We start from the raw sequence: 20,088 nt of genomic DNA on the forward strand, positions 1-20,088 counted from the left end.
GTGAGCTGTTACCCTAGATTGGTCCAGGACTGGTCACTCAGGAGTTTCCTGTGCCAGTGAAGTCAGGTCCAGCCTTTGTCCGGCTGTCCAGGCAGCATAGGGTAGGGCAGCAGGGTTGTACTTTTAGCCAAAACCAGGTTGAAATGTAATTGGAAAATATTTAGCAAAATAAGTAAAAATGCAATAAAACATAGGCAGCATTACATTTTAAGACAAGTCTATATGTATCTAGCAGGAGGATCTTTATGTATAAATTAGTGGTCCATGCCACTGCTCTAAGGAATAGAGAGCAGGTGGATTCAGAGTTTTGCCTCATACCTGGTGTGCTAGAATCTAGGTTTGATTGTTTCTTGGATTGTCTATATTTAAAGAAGGATGGAAAGAATGTTAATTGTGAAGATGACATGTCACAGAATACTGTGTCTTTGGGGGAGCTGTTTGTTAAATAATACCCTGCATGCTTTTGCCTTGGCTAACAGTCTTGGTATTCTAAGCCCTCTCTCTGCAGCTTCATTGGTAGAAGTTGTTTCTTCAGGGAGTTCATTATTTTAATGGGATCACTGGTCCAGACCACTGAACCCTTTTATGTTCCCGATTAATTTTTAAAAATTTAAATAATTTTTTATTTTTCCAAATACACACAAAGATAGTTTTCAACATTCACTTTTGCCAAATATTGGGTTCCAAATTTTTGTTCTTCCCTCAGACAGCAAGCAATGCAATCAATATAAATTGAACATGTAGAATTTTCCCAAACATATTTCTATATCTGTAATATCATGAAAGAAAATCAAATCAGAAGGGGAAGAAAAACCATGAGAAAGAGGAAATAAAAAAACAACCAAACACCACCACCATCACCACCACCACCACCAAAAAAAAAAGGTGAAAATACTATATTGTGGTCCACATTCAGTTCCCACAGTCCTTTCTCTAGGTACAGATAGCTCTCTCCATCACAAGACTATTGGAATTGGCCTGAATCATCTCATTGTTGAAAAGAGCCATGTCCATCAAGGTTGATCATCACATCATCACATAATCTTGATGCTACTGTGTACAGTGTTCTCTTGGTTAAACAACCACTTTGCTCAACATCAGTTAATATAAGTCTTTCCAAGCTTTCCTGAAATCAGCCTGCTCGTCGTTTCTTATAGAAAAATAATATTTTATTACTTTCATATACCATCACTTATTCAGCCATTCCCCAACTGATGGGCATCCACTCAGTTTCCAGTTTGTAGCCACTACAAAAAGACCTGCCATGAATATTTTTTGCACATGTGGGTCCCTTTCCCTTCTTTAAGATCTTTTTGGGATACAAGCCCTGTAGAGGCACTGCTGAATCAAAGGGTATGCACAGTTTGGTAGCCTTTTGGGCATAGTTCCCAATTTTCCCACATCCCTCCAACATTCATCATTATCTTTTTCTGTCATCTTGGCCCATCTGAAAGGTGTGAAGTGGTACCTCAGGGTTGTTTTAATTTGCATTTCTTACAGAGTAATTTAGAACTTTTCATATGACTAGAAATGACTTTAATTTCTTCATCTGAAAATTGTCTGTTTATATCCTTTGACCCTTTTGATTAATTTTAAAAGCAAATTTATTTTCATTAAAAGTTTAAAGTTTGATTAGTATTGAAATTAAAATATCTAAGGGCTTGTATTTTGATTTCTTGACTAGTTTTATTTGTCTTCAAGGCTCACATATATATTACAGGCCTAATCTTAGGACCTAAATTCTAGACTAATTAAAAGAGAAGATTTGATTTTTTTTTTTATTTAGTTGGAGCATATCACTGACAAGATAGTCTTCTTTGTTTTTTTTTTTTTTAATTTTTAAAATTTTTATTTTTTTGTTATAGCTTCTTATTTACAAGATATATGCATGAGTAATTTTTCAGCATTGACAATTGCAAAACCTTTTATTCCAACTTTTCCCCTTCTTCCTCCCACCCCTTCCCCCAGATGGCAGGTTGGCCAATACATGTTAAATATGCTAAAGTATATGTTAAATACAATATATGTATACATGTCCATGCAGTTATTTGGCTGTACAAAAAGAATCGGACTTTGAAATAGTGTACAATTAGCCTGTGAAGGAAATCAAAAATGCAGGCGGACAAAAATAGAGGGATTGGGAATTCTATGTAGTGGTTCTTAGTCATCTCCCAGAGTTCTTTCGCTAGGCGTAGCTGGTTCAGTTCATTACTGCTCCATTGGAACTGATTTGGTTCATCTCACTGCTGAATATGGCCACGTCCATCAGAATTGATCATCATATAGTCTTGTTGTTGAAGTATATCACGATCTCCTGGCCCTGCTCATTTCACTTAGCATCCGTTCATGTAAGTCTCGCCAGTCCTCTCTGTATTCATCCTGCTGGTCATTCCTTACAGAACAATAATATTCCATAACATTCATATACCACAATTTACCCAGCCATTCTCCAATTGATGGGCATCCATTCATTTTCCAGCTTCTAGCCACTACAAACAGGGCTGCCACAAACATTTTGGCACATACAGGTCCCTTTCCCTTCTTTAGTATCTCTTTGGGGTATAAGCCCAGTAGAAACACAGCCGGATCAAACTTTTTGAGCATAGTTCCAAATTGCTCTCCAGAATGGCTGGATGTGTTCACAATTCCACCAACATGTATCAGTGTCCCTGTTTTCCCACATCCCTCCAACATTCCATATTATCTTTCCCTGTCATTCTAGGGAATGTCATTCTTTCATTCTAGCCAATCTGACAGGTGTGTAGTGGTATCTCAAAGTTGTCTTAATTTGCATTTCTCTGATTAATAATGGATAGTCTTATTTGTTTCAGAAATTTACATTTCTTTGACCTGCATGTGTCCATATAAGGTCAACATTTTTGCCATTTCTTTTTCTAGAATTTAACATAATTTTAATCTTTAGGTTTTATGGCTTGTTTTTCTTTGTTTGAAATAAAATATCCATCATATATTGTAAGCTTTTAGAAGACAAGAACTAATCTTAACTATATTCTATAGCACTTGGCCCCATATTGCCTGGAAATAGAATTTGATTTGGAATACATTAAGATGATGATGATGATGACAACGGTCAGTGAAGGTGAAGTAGGTGCTTAAAGAAAGATATATTAAGGCTAAGAATATTCCAAAATCTTCTGTAAGATCAGGGAACTCTTGATAGCTTCCTGAATTATCTTGGCAGGAGAGTATAAGAATAGAAGAGGGAAGGGTCTTTGGCAGACTTAACCCAAATTGAAACTTGAGAATTGATCTGTCCATTAATTAGCAGTTGAACAAAACATTGTGAACTGGAAGTCAGCCTCAAGAGAAACATACTATTTAGGACTCTGATGGACCTTCGTGGATCTTCATTCTAGATTAGTTTGTTTTTTTTTTCCCAGGTTCCGGGGCTCACCGATTATTCCTGTTGCAGCCAAGCCTGGTGGACCGGAGGCCCCAGAAACTGAAACTCCTCAGGGCATTTCAGAATTAATTGAGGTATATTCAGTAAAAATATATTACCATTTATTCATTGCTCATTCTTTTAGGATTTCCTGTCATAGCTCTTTTTTTCTGAGCTCACATGCTTAGCACTTCATTCTAAACTTCTTTCCAACTGCAATTACTTTAGGGGATATTCCAAGTTTTAAAAAAGACCATTTTCCTTGCCTGTTTGTGAGTTTCTGAAGAATAACTCAAACGCCATTCCTCCCCCATACCCCATACCCAAAGGAGGAGCACAAAAACTACTTCCAGCCTAAGGTTCCCGAGCAGCCTACAATAACAAAGCAGCATGAGTAGCCTAGTGATGCTGAACTTCTTGTTGGGATTAGGTCATTGTGGCTCCTCTGAGCTGCTGATCCCACATCCACCAACTGCTGAGAACCGCTCAGAAATAATAAGCCAGCAGGCCTGGGATAACAGAAGAGGGCATCCCATCTAGGGCTCCCGAGTCCTTCTGCAATAACAAACCAGGCTATCGGCACTGGGGGCAGGTCTCAGTTTTCAGCTGCCGGGGTCCGAGGGGATTTTACAGCCAGTGTTTATGAATTGTTCAAACTCCTCAGACAGTGTCCTTTTTTGGCTAAGGGGAGTAGGAGTGGTGGCAGCTATTCCAGAATGCTCTTTATTCTATTTTAATCTTATTGGGAGGGCACAGAAGGACCCTAATGTCCTGCATTCTTCTACTCTCTGTTACTCCTCTGCCTCTGGATTTCCTTTGAGGTGCTGTTGACAGTTGGGCTGATGGTGGTTTTACCTTTAAGGAAGAGTTAGTCACCAGTCTCCCTAAATTTTTTTTCATTCTTTTTCTAACTCACCTTCTTTGTGTTTCTCTGACTTGTTTGGGAAACAAGGAAGAAAAGCCGAGATTCTGGGGCTCCTGCAGGCTCATTCATTGACCTAAGCCCTGACCCTTCCCTCTCCTTTTGTGTGCTTCACTCCTGATGTTTATGACTGAGGCAAATACTCCTTGTGGAAAAGAACAAGGAATTAGAAAAAAGAAAGGCAGAAAAATCAGAGGGAGAAAGAAAGATGAGGAGTAACAAAAAATAAGGAAAAGGAAAAAGAGAAATTAAGAATGATGCTAAACAAGTGTGTGTCCTTGATATTAGGACCCGTGTTCTGGTCACTGGAATTCTGCTTTCTAGTTGTATGATTTTGGACAAGCTGAATAACATCACCGAGCCTCAGTTTTCTTACTTGTAAAGTGGGGAGAATAATATTTGTTACATGAATACTGGATGAGAGAATGAATGTGAAAGGGCTTTGTAAAATGTAAAGCATTTTACATATTACGAAGAACACAATAATAATCATGATAATTTCTTTGACTGTCTCTTTAGCCATATTCCAAGCAACACAATGGAACTTAGTCTATAGACTGTATCTCCCTTCAGTTCTTTGACTAAGATTCTGAGACTCTAGGCTCAGTGATATTAACTGGAGGGAACTAATAATGGAAGTGGACCTATTTCATTTCTGTAATAGGCAATTGAGGCCTGTCCTGCATTCTTGATCTCTTCAGCCCCTGTTCACGAGAGCCTTATCTTAAGGCTTCTAACCTGCCTCTCTTGAAGCAAATGACCTCCTGCTCAGGCCCAGTACAGTGCCACAGTTCCTAATGATTTAGACTTTGCTGATCTTGCTGACTTAGCAAAACAAACATTTTATGTGTAAGGCTTTTGTTACTTTTTATTAGTCCCAGAGAACACTCGTCTGGGAGCACGAGACAGTTGTTGTTTTTGTGAAGGAAGGATCCACAAAAATGCTGCTATGAAAGATATTAGTATATTCCTCCAAGAAATTTCTACATAAACCTTGGGCCAAAGCCTGTTTTGAATTCTGAAGTCTTTTTCCAAAAGAATTGTTATCATAAGACTAAGTCTTTGGAACATTTCTTTGCAAAATTCTTTTTTGACAACTTATTCCCCTCTGAAATCAGAAAGTCACAGAATAAAAGGAATAATAAATATGCTGTTGTTTATTTGTTGGTAATTAGCATTGACAGTGTCCCAGCTGCCATACACAGCATACAAAACTTTGAGCTGTTGACTCTATTATCTCCCCAAAATAAATAGAATGAATTTGAAAGAAAAGAGAAAAGATTATAAGTACAAGGCTTAAACTGGGAAAATTTTGAGTCTCTACTAAAGAGTAGGCCCTTATTTGGGAGGAGGGGTATGTAGAAATGTCTAGGAAGTACCTGGAAACCTCACTTCCCTTTTCCCTGTTACCAAGTACAAAGTTCTTAGGTTCTATGGATAGCTTGTTCTAGTCCTTTCCTTATTTGCTCTGAGCTTCTTCTTAGCCAGATTATCATGAGATTTTTTTATTTAATCCTCCTCCTTTGGCCCTCCATGTTTTGGGGGATATTTCATGACGGGGCAGTAATGTCTTTGTCTGTTTCCTAGCTTCTGACGTCACAGGCTTCCATCCCGACCAGAGACCCTTCGGGCCCCTTCCTCATGGCTGTGGATCACTGTTTCTCCATCAAAGGTCAAGGCACGGTGATGACAGGGACGATCCTTTCGGGCTCAGTCAGCCTTGGGGACAACGTGGAGATTCCTGCCCTAAAGGTTAGTCTTCTCTGCTTTCTCCCTTTCTTCCCCAAGAAAGAGCTGGAGCTGGCGAGAAGAGGCGGATTGTGTCTGTTTCATTTTGTCCCTTTGGTCTCAGACTCTCCGAGGCCTCATTCGGTGCTGCTCCTGACCAGGCGGGAAAGCACTGCAGAATCGTGACTTAGCTGGGGGAGCTGTTCTCCAGTTTTCTTCCATGACACTTTGGGTAAATTCAAACGTAGCCCCCATTCCCTGTCAGCAGCGCCGTGCCTGTTCCACATAGAATTATGAGATCGGTAAAGACCATCCTTCTGCCTTACACGTAGACCGACCCATACACAACTGAGATGTAGGTCCTTTTAATAAAAGTGACCAAGGTCTCTTCTAACCCCAAACACTGGCAAAGATACTCAGTTTAACAGTCCATTAGAAAAATCTCATGTGTTCTGTAGCCTGTAACCCTCATGGGGCTTTGGCATTTGCCTTCTTCCCCTAAGTTTGGGGAAGCCATAGTGAGGATGCAGCCGATTGGTACCATATGCGATAAATTGTGCCAGGCACTAGTGGAAATCATTCTCTCCTCCTGTAAACTCCCAAAGTGGTTTGCATTCCCTCTTTGCCCTTCGATGTCATGCTTTGTATTAAAAGTATTTGTGGGTGTGGGTTGTCTTCCCTGTTAGGTGATAGTTTCCATAGAAGTAACAGTAACATCTTTATGACTCTAGTACAGGATTTTACCTGTTGGGAAAGGGAAGGGAAAGGGAATAAGTATGAAATGCCAACTATGTGCCAGGCATTATGCTAAATACTTTTAAAATAGTATTCCATAGGGTTCTCACAGTTCTGTGACATAGGTGCTACCTAGTACTTATTCAACGAATAGCACTATAATCGTTTGTCTTTGTTGAATGCATGAATAATGAGAGCCCAAGAGAATACAGACAATCACTAATGTACTGAGAAAAGTCAGCTCTTAGCATCTTGTGTCACTCAGGCCTGCCCAGTTTCCTTACATACTCCCCATCTCCCTCCTTAGCCACAAAAGCAGAAGGGATATCACAGGCTTCCTTCAGAGAGAATGGAGTAGTTATGATCCTATGGTTGAGCACCGTAGTTTGTAGACTTACAGACTCTTAGCTCAGAAGGGACTTCAGAGATTTCTTTATACATTGGGAATGGGCAGCACATATTTTCCAGGTATTGTTAGTGACTAAATGACCTCTTACTTTCATAACTAATTTTACAAAAGGAGTCTTCATAGTTTTGTTTTGCACTTTATTATAAATTTTCTGTTGTATGACTAATTTTTTTTTTTTTTTTTTTTTTTTTTTTTGCTGAGGCAATTGGGGTTAAGTGACTTGCCCAGGGTCACACAGCTAGGACTGTTAAGTGCCTGAGGCCAGGTTTGAACTCACGGTCCACCTGCCTTCGGGCTGGTGCTCTATCCACTGCTCCACCTAGCTGCTCCATAAATTGTCTGTTGTAATGAAATTTGAATAGAATGAAGAGGATGAATAACTTAGTAATATTGTAGGCACCCCAAGTGTTAAATTTGTCCCAACTTGATTAATAAGGGAGAAGTATGGAAATACCAAGAAAATGAAATAAGGTAAAGCTCCAGGGTCTTTGTGTCCCTGATCTAGTTTGTATTTGTGAATTCATTTCAGTTTGATTTGGTGAAAGAGGTAGGAAATGTAATAGGAAAGCAGTATTGCAGGAATCAGGAGGCTCTGGTTTTTTCCCCTAACTTTGCCACTAATCAGTTGTATGACTTGGAGAAAGTCTCACATTAATAATCTTGGGCCTTGGTGTAGGTGTTGGGCCAGGCAGGATCTATTCATCCTTCTAGCACCAGCATCCTATGGATTCTTCCCCTCAGCTCTACTTAGAGTTTTAGAATTTTAGTCCTCTGAGCCCAGTCCTAGGGATGTTGGAACTCTGAGCTCATAACAAGAAGTGGAAAAGTAAGTCTCATTTTAAAGGCATGAGATAAGAGAGAAAAAAAATAGAATGCTGTTTCCCAATTTTCCAGATGTGAGCCTGTGCTACTGCATAAATCCTTTTTTAATGAAGTTTAGAATGGGGGGATCTTTTCTGAGCATGTGATTTGTGTGAGTCAAGAGCTTCTTCAGGGCTATAGGAAGCAGAGCCTTCCTGGTGACCTGTGTGTTCTGTCTCTATGCTCCTTCTGGTCAAGGGCAGGCCCTAGATTTTGATCTTGAATTTCTTATGTAATTGGATTGTCCCAGTGGATTTAGAAAGTTGTTTGGGCAGAAAGTGTTTTGTCCCTTATAGTGATTGTCTTTGAAAAGATCACAGCACTCTAGAACAGGTTCCCCCAAATTGTATAAGCTGTCTATGGTTTAAGCAAAAGTAAAAATGGCAGACAAAACACCCTAGGCAAGAAACGGGCAAGTAGAGTTGGTGACCTGGATATTGTGGCTGAATAAGGGGACTTTCTGATTCTTTACCCAAATTTTGATCCACAAAGCCCTGCAACTACTTAAGTTTTTAGTTCATTATCTAGAAGAGATAGTGTGCTGATTTGTGGTCAGAAGACTAGGGTTGGAGGCCTGGCTCTACCACAGAGTAGTTGTATAGCCAGAGAGGAACTGCTTCACCTTTCTGAGTCTAAATTCTCCTTAACAAAATGACATCCTGTGCTTGCACTGGCATCCCTGGTAGGGTTGTTGGGAGAGAGAAGTTTGGGGACCTGGAAGTGCTATAAAAGTGTTGTAAAATTTAAGCAGTATTGTTAGCCTTTCCATCATCATCCTCATCACTGACTTTGAATCTTTTGCCAAAACAGATCAATCTGGGGCAAAGCAGCATTGGACTTTTTTCCCTTTCCCTGACAGGGATAGAAAGGTGACCCCTCCCAGGCAGCTCCCCAGGGTGAAAAAGTGTGTTTCTGCCGTTGAGCACATGACAAGTCCCATCTTTCTTGGACTTCAGAGGGGTGGAGGAAGCGGATTTCACAACACGCCAAGGTTCAGAGCTCCTCTTGACCTTGCTCCAACCCCTCCAACCTTTAGGAAAAGAGATTGACAGTCGGTGCCCACCGGGCATCCAGGGACATTGCAGAGCAGCTGCTTTTAGACTGGTGGAGCCCTCTCCCCAAACAAAGTGACATCCCCTTCAGATTGTACTAATGGGCTTAGACACTTGTGACCGCTTGAACCCGCACAGAGGAGGGGCGCAGCCATTCCAAATAAACACTCGCATTCCCCACTGCCTGTGCTCTCTCTGACTGAGGCGCAGGAGTTGTAGCACATGGACTCCTTCCCTCGGCTGCCCTTGGACGTTACCAGCTGGGGCTGATTATACTTTTTAGGGAGAGAGGGAAGGAAGAAGCCAGTACCTACCTCGTCCTCCGAGTCTTTTAAATCCAGACTTCCTGAGGTCTAGTCAAGCTCTGAGGTTTCTTAGTCCCTCAGACTTGGAAAACTCCCTTTTGTAGGATTTGGCTTTCTGAATTTTTGTGCCTCTGTGGTGCTACAGAAAGCATTTTAGTCTAGGAGTCTTGCACTGCCTTTGCCGCTTACTATAGACGTTATAACTCCCAAATGTGTGGCTTCAGAATGATTCTAAGGCCTCTTTCAACTGTAAGCTTAAAATTCAGAGATCATCTATCATTCATTAGTCAGCTAGAATTCATTAAGTGCCTACTCTGTGCTGAGGCAGCTAGAAGGCACACTAAATAGAGCACAGGGATTGAGAAAGTCTCGTCTTTCTGAGTTCAGATCCTCAGACACTAGCTGCATGACCCTGCTTGCCTCAGTTTCCTCATATGTAAAATGAGCTAGAGAAGGAAATGGCAATCCACTCCAGTGACTTTGCCAAGAAAACCCTAAGTGGGATCATCAAGAGTCCAGACACAACTGGTAAGACTGAACAACATACTGTGTGTCCTAGACATTCTGCTAAAACGGGGGCAACACAGGACAAAAAAGTAGTCTTTGCTATCCAAGAGCTCAGTCTGATGGGGGAGACAAGCTGTGAGTAATTATGCACAAATAAGAGATATCCGGAATAGATTAGGGCTCATCTCAGAGAAAATGCACCATGGCTAAGGAGGATGGAGAAAGAGTTGTACTTAAATCCTGAAGGAAGCCAGGAGGAGATGAAGAGGGAGAGAATCCCAAGCATGAAAGAGAGTCAGTGAAAATACTTAAGAGTCAGGAGATGAAGTGGTGTATGTGAGGAACAGCAAAAATTTTGTCCTCGAAACTCAGATTATTTGGAAGGGAGTGCGGTGTGAGAAGGCTGCAGAGGTAGAAGGAGACCAGTTTATTAAGGACTTTAAAGGCCAACAGAGAGTGTGTTATATTTGACGTACTAAGAACTCATTAGAGTTTATTTTGTAGAATAGTGATATGTTCAGCTCTGCATTTTAGAAAGATCAGTTTGAGCTGGTTTGGAAGGGGAGAGAGTTGAGCCAAGGTGGCCAACCAGCAGGCCAGACAGTGTCTAGGTAAGGTCATAAGAGCCAATACCAGGGTGGTTGTACAGTCAGAGACATGAAGGAAGAGGAATATGTGAGAAATGGAATAAAGGTAGAAAAGAAAGGACTTGACTGCTGATTGAACATGGAGGATGAGATTGAGGATTTGAGTATGACCCCCAGTTTGAGAGGGTGCTGGCATCCATGACAGAAATAGGGAGGTTAGGAAAAAAGAGAGTGTTTGAGGGCTAAATTAACAAGTTCCATTTTCAGACTATTAAGTCTAAGATGTCTACAGGATTATACAGTTCTAGATGTCTAGTAGGCATTTGGCGTTCCGGAGAGAGGTTAAAGCTGTAGAAAATAAGAGAGTCATCTAAATGATAATTGAAACCCTAGGAGCTGATTGCATACTAGTAAACTCTGCCATCATATGCACACACAGTATGATAATTTGAAAGATGAAGAGACTCTTTTCATCTGAAATGTTTGTTGCAGCTTTCTATAAACAGAGTCAACACTGGGAGACTGAGAGGTGTTCTTGAGAAATGTCTTCTCTTTCACTTCCCCAATCTCTTCTCCCTTCCTCTCCTCTTTTTCCTCTCCCCTCTCCTTTCCCTCTCCTCCCCCCCATCTGTGAACAATCTATGAGTCAGAATGTTTTCCACAGGAATGATGATATAGAAATTCAGGATAGAAAGAATCGAGTCTGGCTTTCCTCCCACATAAAACCCATTGCTCTCTTGTAGACACAACATTGCATTGTGAATCACAGAGTTGTTCTACCTCTAAAGTTCCTGAGAAGAATGTGAGATGAGTAAGTGAGCATTACTAATTATACATAATTAATTCTTCTTACTTGAATGGACTGCAGAAGATCTTTCCATACCATCTCCCATTAATAGAAGACAAACTTAAAAACTAAATAATTTATTTCTAATTGGAATTTTTATTGTTCAGAGAATTTGAAAGTGTTGCTATAGACAGAATGATAAATGTTTGGTCTGAGTTTTTTCAAGGAGATGTTAACAGTGTGAAAATTAACCCCAGGGGCAGAGGGACAGTACTTTCAAAGAAGGTGCTTCTTTTGAAAGTCCTCCAGTTTTGCAAGGATAATTCATCCTTTTATTTAGCACTGTGCTAGGTGTCTGGGGGTGTAGAGGTAAAACAGAGATCCTTTTCTGCTGAGTATCTATAACATTAACTTGCCCACTTCAGCAGACTCCTTCCTCTGCCAGCCTCTTACTTGCTGTTTCTCATCTTGTTGGTGCTGCCAACACTCCTGCCAAAGAGTAACAGAATTGTCCTGGTGATGGCAGCACACTAGACTCATATTCTGAATATTGAAGAAGGAGAAAACTAGGTACTGAGAAAGCAGGGGCGGTAAGATTTGTTACAGTGCCTCATGATGCAATCCTAGAAAACATTAATAAACTGGGCTAGAAAGGAGAAATCAGTAGAGCTGGGAAGAAGAGAAAACCAACTCCAGATCTAGGTGATAATGGAACCTCAGAAAGAGGATTGTAAGAAACCCTAAGAGAATCTAGAACATATAGAAAACTAGCAGAATGTTTTGGGGTGAACTTTTAGGAAGAATTAATTTTTCATTCAAGAATTCTAAAAATACCTACATTATGTGAAAGATGTCATTATTGATGCTGGAGATACAGACACTGAAACGATCCTGGAGCTTTTGTACTAGATGGAAACGATGTCCATCCAAATAAGTAGACACAGAAAATGTAGATACAAGGGGTGAGGAATACTAACACATAGGAAGTCAGGTAAGGCCATCCATGGGAGGCCATACTGAAGATGCCTTTAAAAGAGATGGGAATCTGAAAAATAGCTTTGCCAGACCAGGGGACAACTTGTGTAGAATCACAGAGGTCAGAAATGGAGAACAGAACAGGAATGTAAGATGAGTCCGTTCAGTCGTAAGATGGATTGGGTTCACCAGGAAGCATTTAATTACCAAATAGGTTTATATTTTATCAGAGACAAATGTAGTGAAACTTCTGAGCAATTATAAGAATGGATAAGGACTGTATTTGAGAACTGTCATTTTGACACCTTTTTTGAAGATGATTAGAAAGTATAAAGAAGTCCTTGCAGCCAGCAAATCAGTTAGGAGGCTTTTGCAGAAGCAAGGAAGAATGGTGAGTGCTTGAATGAAAGTGGAGAATGTGTGAGTGGAAAGTAGGGAGCATGCAATCCACAAGATACAACCAAGATTTACCATCTAGCTGAATATCTGGGGAGGGAAAGGGAAGAAGAGAACAAAAAGACCCTGCAATTATGACCCTAACTTGATTGAAAGAATGGTAATGTAATCAACAGAAACAGACAACTTAGGACAAGTAGGTTTTGAAGAAGCCCACTTTGGATATGTTGACTTAGAAATGGGGCGTTCATTCGGAGTTGTCTAAAAGGCAGGGGGTGTTATGTTACTGGAGCTCAAGAGAGAGACTAGAGTTGGATACTCTAGACAACTCGGGGAGATTATCATTGAGCTTGGTGGTCTCCTTCATAAGTGGTTTATAAACTTCCTCTTTTCATCATGCAATTAGTGTATTTAGGCTCCTTGGCTGTGTTTTCAAGGAAGTACTCAGTAGCTAATTGAACCTCAAGAAGATTAAGGTTAGGATTAATGGATAGGGTGAGAAGAGCAAATGATAAATCATTTATTAAACACTTGTTTTATGCCAGGGACTAAGCATTGAGGTTGCAAAGATAAAAACCCCAGTCCTTTTCTTCAAGGAGCTTATATTTTAACAGAGAAAAACAATACAGGAGGGGAAGATAGAAAAGTGAAGAGAGAGACATTCACCATTGAAAATGGCCTGGAAGTGATATGGAGGCCTGGTTCTGGTCAGGATGAGGTGAAAACTTACCTCTCAGAGACTAGAGATTCACAGGAGAGTCCAGGAGATTCCCATTAGAAGGGGTTGAGGAAGATTGCATTTTTAAAATAGAGATGACATCGTCTGGAAGTGGCTGGGAGGTGATGAAGAGGCTTGGTTCTAGTCAAGATGAGGTGAAAATTCACCAATCATACTCCATCTTATATACTGACTTTCTGTGTTTTTCCCAGTTTCCTTTTTATAGAGGTCTACTGTTACTAGGAATATGGCAGAACCATAGTTAATAACGAGCCTAGGAATATTTTATATGTTAAAGAAAATAGAGAAAAATTGTTCTTAGCATTGGCTTGTGCCTAACTGCTTTTCCTGGTACCTATGGTATAAAATGCTGAGGTTTGGGGAAATACATAATGTTGGGAATTGTTTTTCATTAAGAACTGAATTTTAAAGAAATTTTCATGCTTATGAAATCTTAGTGCTTTAACCTTGGAGAATAAAGATCCAGGATCAGAGATATAATGCTGAAAGGGACTCCAGCAGCATCTAGTCCAATGGCCAGGCTTAGATCACATAGGAAGGAAGCCTCAGAGACTGGATTTGAGCCATGATCTTTTGGTTATTAAGCTTTTGATGCTTTCTCTACTATTACATTGGAATGTAAGCTTCTGACAGCAGAGGGATTTTCTCCCACTCACCCCTAACTTCTTTCTATCCCTAGCACAATTCAGGTACAGAGTAAGAACTTAATAAATGCTTATTTATTGACTTACTTCCATTATCTTTTGAATCATCTTTGTCATTAATTATATTTCATGTGAAACTTTTTATGGGGTAAGTTTAAATGTTTTTGGTTATTTGGACACATTGACTTTATTTAAAATGTATGCTAATATTAGGAAATGTTAAGGCAAATTGCAGGTACCTGAATTAGTGAAACATTTTAACTCAGGTCAAATCCAGTCAAGTTAACAAGCACTTATTATGATGTCGTATGTATCAGACACTGTGCTAAAGTCTGGGAATACAAATATAAGCAGAGAGTCCCTGCTGTAGAGTAGTTTAATGAGGGAAGATAATACACAAAAGCAAAGAAGGGAAGAAGCAGAGAAAGGGATCCCTCTCTGGGAGTATGCTAGAGAAAGTCTTGGGGGTCATGAATTGTGGTCTGGGGAGAATGGAAACAGGATGACCTGGGCATCCTCTGTGAAGTGGAGATTTCAGAAGGAAGAGGAACTGCAGGTGGAGGGTGCCAATGGGAGAAATCCAGGAATAGAGCGAGCTTCCAGGGAGAATTAGGAATACAGATGAGGCTGGTCTAGGTGATCACCTTTGTCATTTGTCCACATTCCCATGGGATCAGAACTGGGAGTAAGCACAACTCTCTTCATCCAGCATTCCCATCCTTCAGCCATCATTAGTCTTGCTAATTGTTTTTGCCTCCTTTCCCCAAACCCCCACCAATGCTTGCTGCAATTGTTACCTAGAGGTGTCTTCTCATTTGAATATTTAAAACAATCAAAACTTTGGAGTTTTATTGTTGTTCAGAAAGGGAACAAATTATACAATATAGGAAAAGAGGCAGCATGGGATAATGTCATAGAAAACACATTGGGTTGGGTTTCAGGATATCCAGGTTCTGGTCCATTACCTTCTAATGTGTGATATCTGAACAAACACTTATTTATCAAGCTGTGTAACAAGAGCTAGATTAAAATTCTACTTTTTAAAAAACATATCTATTTATTCTTCAGCATTCTAGTGTTTTTAACAAGAATTGGAGGTGTATTTTGTAAGAAGCCTTTTCTCTGTATCTTGAAATGATCATATGACTTAAAGTTTTCCTAATATTGTACCATCCTTGTGGTACTGGTGTAAATCCGGTCCTATTCTGGTCCTATTCTGTGATGTTTGCAATACATTATAATTTCCTTGCTGGGTTTTTATTTAAAATTTTGAATTAATATTCATTAGGGAAATTGGTTTATAGGTTTTTTTTTCCTCTCTTTTGGATCTCCCTGGATTAGATATCAAGATCATGTTTGTATCATAGAAGAAATTTGGTAATACCTCTTCTTTACCTATTTTTAAAAAACAGTTTATGTTGTATTGGAATTAATTGTTTTTCAAATGTTTAGAAGAATTTGCCTGTGAATCCATCTGGTCTTGTGCTTTGTTTTTCTTTTGGAGCTGATTTATGGCTTACTCGATTCCCTTTTCTAACAAAGGGATTTTAAAAAATATTTTATTTTTTGTTCTTTTAATCTGGTCAATTTATATTTTTATAGATAATCCATGATTTCATTTAAATTGTCAATTCTAGCACATCTAGTATTATTTCTACCAGCCAGGACGATACCATTCCTGGAAATATTATCTCTACATATTTTCATACCCTTAAAGGAAATTTGCTATCTATCATTAGTTATTTCTGGAGGATTCAAGTAGAAACCATCAACATATTCAAGATGAAAAGAGGAATAGTTACCAGCTCACATTTCAGTCTTTCAGATAATCATATTGTCCCTGCTCTCATAATGTTGTCAGTCTTTTAACCATTGATATTGTTTTTACCTTCTACCAACTTCTGTTCTTTGTTTTATCCTTAAAAAGATTACCTTTCAATCCACAGACCTTCAGTTCCATAGGGAAACTGTAGGCCCTCTTTACTAGTAAATTCATGATTACCTAATAAACTGATAGTGGTCAGAAAAAAAAAATTGTCAGTTTTATTGGCATACTGTTGAGAAAATAGCTTCTAGTTATTGCTTTTATTTCATCTTCATTGATTATAAATTTACTCTTTTCACTTTTGGTATTAATAATCTGATTTCTTATTTTTAATCAAATTAGCCAATAGATTATGTGTTCATTTTTAAAAAAATAAAACAACTCCCTAGTTTTATTTATTCAGTTACTTTTTTTTTATTTTCAGTTTTATTAATCCATTGTTTTTCAGGATTTCTATTTTGGTGTTATGAAGGCTTTTAATTTGTCTTTTTTCCAGTTTTTTTTTTTTTTAAACTTGCCAATTCAGTTATCTGCTCTTTTTCTCTTTTAATGATATAAGCATCTAGAGATATAAATTTTCTCTTAAGTACTACTTTGGCTTTATCCCACAAATTTTGGCATGTTTTCTTATTGTTGTCATTATCTTTAATGAAATTATTGATTAGTATGATTTGTTCTTTGACCCACTCATTCTTTAGGATTAGGTTATTTAATTTGCAATTAAGTTTTAATCTGTGTTTCAAAGGCCCTTTAGTAAATGTAATTTTTCTCGTATTATGGTCAGAAAATGAGGTTAGGCTTGCACCATCTAGCATGCAGTGTCATCACAAAGGGAAACAGCAGTTTATAAACAGTGAAGAGTTATAGAAATGTGAACTGTTGTTATTACTATTGACCTAGTTGGTTGCAAAGTTCAGGGTTGGATCTCTGGACCTGTTTTCATGAAAACACAACTATGTTACTTATGTAACAAAGTATCTGGTTAAAGTTCATATAATATAATCTTTTTTTTTTACACTGCATTTGTTTAGCAAATTTTTAATAATAAATGATGTCTCAAAACGTTCTAGATTCTATTCTTACAAATACTGAATTAATGAGTTTTGAACTGAGGATTGATTGTTGTTGGTTTTTTGTAAACAATATTCCTCCCCAAATATTTATATTGTAATTAGGCACTCTTTTGCCATAGACCGCAGTCATCTTGTGGATGAATAAATGGGGATACTTGAACATGTTAATTGATACTGAATTAAAAGGTATAGGACTGGAAAGAATATATTCAATTTTGATGCAGATTCCTTGGGGCCAGAAGAAGACCTCCATATATAGATTATGACTGTTGCCAGAATTGTGGGGATAAGAATGATAAGAACTTATTCAGGAGGAGATTGAAAGTGGGAGATGGAGGAAGAAGAGGACAAGAACGGGGAAAAATTATATTAGTTTCTTTTGTTTTTACTTTGCTTAAATTTTCTTCTGTACATCTCCTCCTGTCTCTGCCTGAGAGCCATCCTTTATAAATAGAATTTGTTTTATTTTATAAAAAAAGGAAGAAACAAAATAGTCAATACATTGAAAAAATTATGAAAATTTATGTAATATTAGACACTTCGTCCTCCCCCTACTTCTGCAAAAGGATGGGGGAGTTGTCTTTAATTTCTCTTTTAGGGCCAAGCTTTTTTTCCATTGTTGCAACATTCCTTTTCAATTGTTTTGTCATTGCTCTTTTCATTTATGTTGTTTGTATGTTTTTTTGACTCTGCCTCCTTCATATTGTATCAGTTTATGTCTTTTTTATTTCTTTGTATTTATATTCTGTATTTATTATGCACAATAATATTCTATTATAGTCATACATCAAAATTTGTTTAGCTATTTCCCAAACAATGGAAATCTGTTTTTTCTCTCAATTCTTTGCTACTGCCAAAAAAAAAAAAAAAGCTGCTATATTTTGTTATTCATGGATCTTTTTAGTATAATTCCAAATTGCTTTCCAGAATGATTGTATTAATTCACAGTTCCACCAGCAATGCACCAGTGTTCCTGTCTTCCTACAACATTGACTATTTCTGTCTTTGTTCATCTTTGCCATTTTTCTGGATATACAGTGAAACTTCAAGGTTGTTTTAATGTGCATTTTTCATATCAGTGATTTGTAGTATTTTATTCATATGGTTGTTAATAATTTGCAATTCTTTGAGATAGCTTAGATTCTTATTAGGCAAACAGCAGGAACACTTTGGTTTTAGGGAAGTTACTGATGTGGGCTAGATTGAGCCACCTTATCCCAAACAAATGTCATTGATTTGATCTAGTTTTTGGTTCCAGAATTGGGAGTGGGTTGGAGGATAGGCAAGATGGTAGTAGGATGTTGCAGACAGGATGGTTGGAGCAGAAGGTGTGAAGTGAAATGTGCTGGCTTTTCTGAAATAATGGTTAGAAGAGGCAGCTACCAAGCAGACTGGAACTCTAGGCTCAAAGTTTCTCCTGAATGGGAAAGCTATGAAGGAAGTGGTGGGAAAGGCAGGATTGAAAGAAGACTTTCAGAGATGGGAGGGGGGATGTCCAGGAATTAGATCCCTGTCCTGTAATCCCCAGCACTTACTTAGAGAAAGAAGTTGTGATCTAAATTTGAAGATGTATGAGAACTCAACTAAGAAGGACCCTAACTGGTGAGTCTGGAGCTCAAATAGATGGAACTTTGTTGTATCCTGCTAACTTGATGACATGAGTAGAATATGTTCTCAAGATCCTCACTCTAGGAAAAAATAGATTTTGAACTTTCTATGTTCAAATTTTCATTAAAGGATGATATTGGGGTGGAGGAAAACTCAGTGCTCATAATTCTAAGTTTATGGCCTACAAAAAAGAAAGCTCCTTATCTCTCTGGTGACACCAGTGGAAGTGGCCAACAGCTACTGGAGAATCTTCAGTGATTTTGTTTCTTGGCACTTAGGAGACAAATTGGGTGAAGAAAACCCTGGTGCTTGGTGGAAAGGATTTGAAGCTGAATTGGGGTGTGAGAGAATCAAATGAGAATACTGGGACTGGCTCCATCTTGTGATCCAAGGAAGGAGTGTGGTTTGATCAGAATGAAGCTGCCAAGGAAACTTGAGCAGTGGCATTGAGAATTGATTAGAGCAGAATGGTGCTGAAGACAGACATTTGGCAGGAGATTATTGTGCTCTGGAAATTCTGTTATTAACTGCTGGTTATATAGAGCTTTCAGGTTTACCAATTAAAGTGTTGTTTCATTTTTATCCCCTGATAAGCCTGCGAAGTAATACCATAAATGATAATATTGACATTTTATAAATGAAGAAACATATTGACTTGCCCACAGTCACAAAGCTAAGAAATGGAGGAGTGGGATTTGAAAAAAAAATCTTCCTCAACTCTAAACCCAGCATTTTATCCACTATATCACACTGGCAGAAAGCAAAGGAAAGGTTTCTGAATAAAGTTTATTTGAGAACTGGAGGAGGAAAGATCACTGAAATGCCCATTTACTTGGGCTGATTGCACAGGAATTTTTCCTTAATGTGGTTATTTGTGTAGACTGTTCCAATAGGATCTTTCTTCTTGAGGTGCCTCCATGAATGTCTTCTGTTTTAGCCCTCAAGTAAACACAGTCAATATGTGTTTCCCCATTGTTCCCAGGATTCCCAAATCTGTTTTTCCCAAAGTCTAATTACGAGCTTTTGCTCCTTCCTTAGTCTGGTCCCAAGACTTTGGTTCTTCCTTCCCACTTTATTTTATGCTACCTGACAGAATTCATTATAGTCCCACTGACTCTTTTCTGTACTTACTTGTTTATATTAATAAGGAGAAAAAAATGAGAACTATGACTTAGCTCTCTTAAGAAAAAAGCGGGCAAGGCATTAACTCTTATCCAAATATTAGGCTGTTTCTTTAGATTTTCAGCATATGAGAGAATTAAGTTGACAATTGCTAACTTGCAATGGTATATTACTGCTATATTTTCATTCAGTGTATTTCTCTTTTCTGTACAGGTTACCCTTCATAGTTATTTCATTTCACATAATTTTTTTTTTAAAGAAGCATTAAATATTGCCTCAGTACATATAAAGTCACTGTACCATTTAAACAAAAAATATTTGCAATTCTTTTTACTCTTAAAAAAATGCACCAATAAAAAAACTGTAAAAATATCTTTAATTGTTTACAGGCTCCAGCATTCAGTAATCAC

General features: G+C 38.4%; 1 protein-coding gene across 1 annotated transcript in view; it reads left to right on the forward strand.

Annotated features, from left to right (window-relative positions):
• The window catches only part of EEFSEC (eukaryotic elongation factor, selenocysteine-tRNA specific), a 322,469-nt gene that overhangs the window by 115,399 nt on the left and 186,982 nt on the right, over positions 1 to 20,088 (forward strand). The window contains 2 exon segments of the mRNA XM_051983319.1: positions 3,402 to 3,498; positions 5,913 to 6,077. Of these exon segments, the coding sequence (XP_051839279.1) occupies positions 3,402 to 3,498; positions 5,913 to 6,077 (262 nt within the window).

Source organism: Antechinus flavipes, chromosome 1 (genome assembly GCF_016432865.1).
Source record: "Antechinus flavipes isolate AdamAnt ecotype Samford, QLD, Australia chromosome 1, AdamAnt_v2, whole genome shotgun sequence".
In the NCBI taxonomy this organism is placed as follows: domain Eukaryota; kingdom Metazoa; phylum Chordata; class Mammalia; order Dasyuromorphia; family Dasyuridae; genus Antechinus; species Antechinus flavipes.